The sequence below is a fragment of the Podarcis muralis genome, chromosome 13, assembly GCF_964188315.1.
Source record: "Podarcis muralis chromosome 13, rPodMur119.hap1.1, whole genome shotgun sequence".
Taxonomy (NCBI): domain Eukaryota; kingdom Metazoa; phylum Chordata; class Lepidosauria; order Squamata; family Lacertidae; genus Podarcis; species Podarcis muralis.
This window is the reverse complement of record NC_135667.1, coordinates 24,616,228-24,618,745: the sequence shown is the minus strand read 5'-3', so window position 1 is coordinate 24,618,745 and position 2,518 is coordinate 24,616,228. Positions and strand designations below refer to the sequence as shown.

Sequence of the window (2,518 nt, the reverse complement as noted above, 5' to 3'; positions counted from 1 at the left end):
CTTCCCTGAGGCTGAGGAGGAGGAGGACGACAGCGGACAAATGGGCAAGGGGGAGGGAGGGGGCAAGTGACCAGTCAGGCAAGGAAGGTGTCAGCAGCAAGAAGAGCATCAAGTTTGGCAGCATGGAGGGAGTGCCTCAAATTGCCCTCCCACAACGTTGAGAGGTTATGCCATTATCCACTTCCCACCCACCCTCATCCTTTCTGGGTGGAGGTTCTCTAGCATTCTCTCCCTGCCACCTGTCTTTGACTCTCTCCTCCTCCTCCTCCCATTTTGGGGCAAGCCCACTTCCAGCCAGGCAAAAAGCTTCCACCGCAGCCTAGACTTGTAGCAGTTACAGCCTAGACTTGTAGCATGCAGTGGGAAAGGGTAGAGCATCTTTTTTTAAAAAAATGTCTTGATATTCCAGGGCCACAAAAGCTGCATTTGCTCATTTTTTTGCAATTGGGTATAGGGCGGGGGAGGGAGGATGAGATGGCAACCCTGCTCATGTGCATGATTCTGTAGGGCAAATGATATATTTTATTTAGAATGATAATTTTATTTAGAAAAAATTATACACTATTCATTTGTTTTAAAAAATCAAATCAGTTTACAAAAGAATAAAAAAAAATATTGGCAAAAGCAGTTAAAAACAACTATTTAAACATTCAAAAAAATAGAATCAGCAATAAACTAAAAACAGATTGAAATAAACATTAAACTTCTAGATATCTGGGAAGCTTTGCCTAAACAAAAATGTTTGCAGCAGGTGCCAAACTGAGTGCAGTGAAGGCACATAATCCACAGCATGCCTTTGGGAATGTGCATAGCGCAGCTGAATGCTGTGCATTTCCTGACAATACACAAATAATTTGGTTGGTATGCATAATATCAAATAAACATGCTTTTTTCTATAGTTCTTCAGAAGTGCCAATCTTTGCTCCCTGGGCTGCTTCTGTCACACTGCCTAATGTTATCTGACTCACCACACACACACAACAATGATGAGCAAAGAAACAGAAATAATATATGATTTCATGAGTCTAGATAGACAAGTAGTCTGTCCCTGTTTAAGGCAACTCTAGGTATAGGTTATATAGATATGGGTATATTTCTCTTAGGAAGTTATGAAACACATTAGCACAGGATCATAAAATGATGGTTGTCATCTGATGCTTGGAACATAGTTTCCATCCAAAAAGTTTTGACAGTGCGGATCTGATCTCTTGATTTCTCATGCTATAAATCACTGGATTCATCATGGGTGGCAACATAGAATATAACACAGAAATCATCATGACCAGATGTTTTGGGGCTTTTTGAGTTGGACACATATAGGCAAAGGTGCCAGTGCAGATAAATAAGGAGACAACAATGAGGTGCGGCAAGCAGGTAGATAAGGCTTTCTTTCTTCCCTGCACAGAAGGGATTCTTAGTACGTTGGTGAAGATCTGTACATATGAGTAAATTATAAAAATAAAGCAACCTAAAGCTACAGATTCAACAAATACAAGGACACCAACTTCTGCCATATAATTGTCATTACAGGAGAGTTTTAGCAATTGTGGAATTTCACAAAAAAACTGGTTGAGAACGTTGGAGCAGAAAGTGATGGAAAATGTGCCCCCAGTGTCTAACACTGCAAAGAAAAAACCAGTAATCCATGAACTGGCTGCCATTTGGATGCAGGCTCTCATGTTCATCACTGTCTCATATCGTAGTGGATTGCAGATGGCGACATATCGATCATAGGCCATGACTGTGAGGAGGACCAGGTCAGTCACTGCAAAGAAGATGAGGAAAAAGACTTGGGAAACACATTCTGGATAAGAAATCAACCTGGTGTTCATGAGGGAGTTGCTCATGGCTTTGGGGACATTGATGGAGATGTTGCCAATGTCTGCAATGGATAAATTCATCAAGAAAAAGTACATTGGCGTGTGAAGTTGACGGTTGAGGGTTATGAGTATGATTATGAGTAGATTTCCCATGACAGTAGCCAAATAAATCAGAAGAAATATCACAAAGTGTAAAATTTGCAGCTCCTGAATATCAGAGAATCCCAGAAGAAGAAAATTGGTCTCATTTGACATCATCTACCCTAGGGGAAGAATGAGAGAAAGAACTGATATAATTTGGAGGGCATGAGCCTGAACATAAGAAATCTGCTGGATAAGACCAAAGACTTACGTAATCTGGCCTCTGTTGCCCATACTGACCAACAAGATGACTCAGGAATATCACTGAGCCTAAGACATGAAGTAAAAAGAGGAACGTAACACTGTACCAAAAAATGTTTTAAATGTAACCCTGAACTGGGAATATGGGAACTGTTCCATAAACATTTCAGTAGTTTCATCTCTCCTTCAAATTCATCAGCTGTTTTGACTGAAAGAGCTAGATTTCATGCCCCAAGATACAAGACAGTTAATGTAAATAAAATATAAACAGAACTAAGAGCTTTAAGTTTATGTCTGATTTGAAAGATTCTTAATTAGAAGCACAGATTATCTAGTTCAATCACCATTTTTGTGAA

General features: G+C 40.0%; 1 protein-coding gene across 1 annotated transcript; it reads right to left on the bottom strand.

The window, feature by feature from the left end:
* Positions 1 to 1,130: 1,130 nt before the first annotated feature.
* LOC114583065 (olfactory receptor 14A16-like) lies at positions 1,131 to 2,075 on the bottom strand. The gene has a single exon (XM_028704412.2). The coding sequence runs from the start codon at positions 2,073 to 2,075 to the stop codon at positions 1,131 to 1,133; it is 945 nt and encodes a 314-aa protein (XP_028560245.2).
* Between the last annotated feature and the right edge of the window lie 443 nt (positions 2,076 to 2,518).

Coding starts and splice junctions, on each gene's coding strand:
- LOC114583065 (XM_028704412.2), bottom strand. CDS start 2,075: ATGTCAAATGAGACCAATTTTCTTCTTCTGGGATTCTCTGATATTCAG.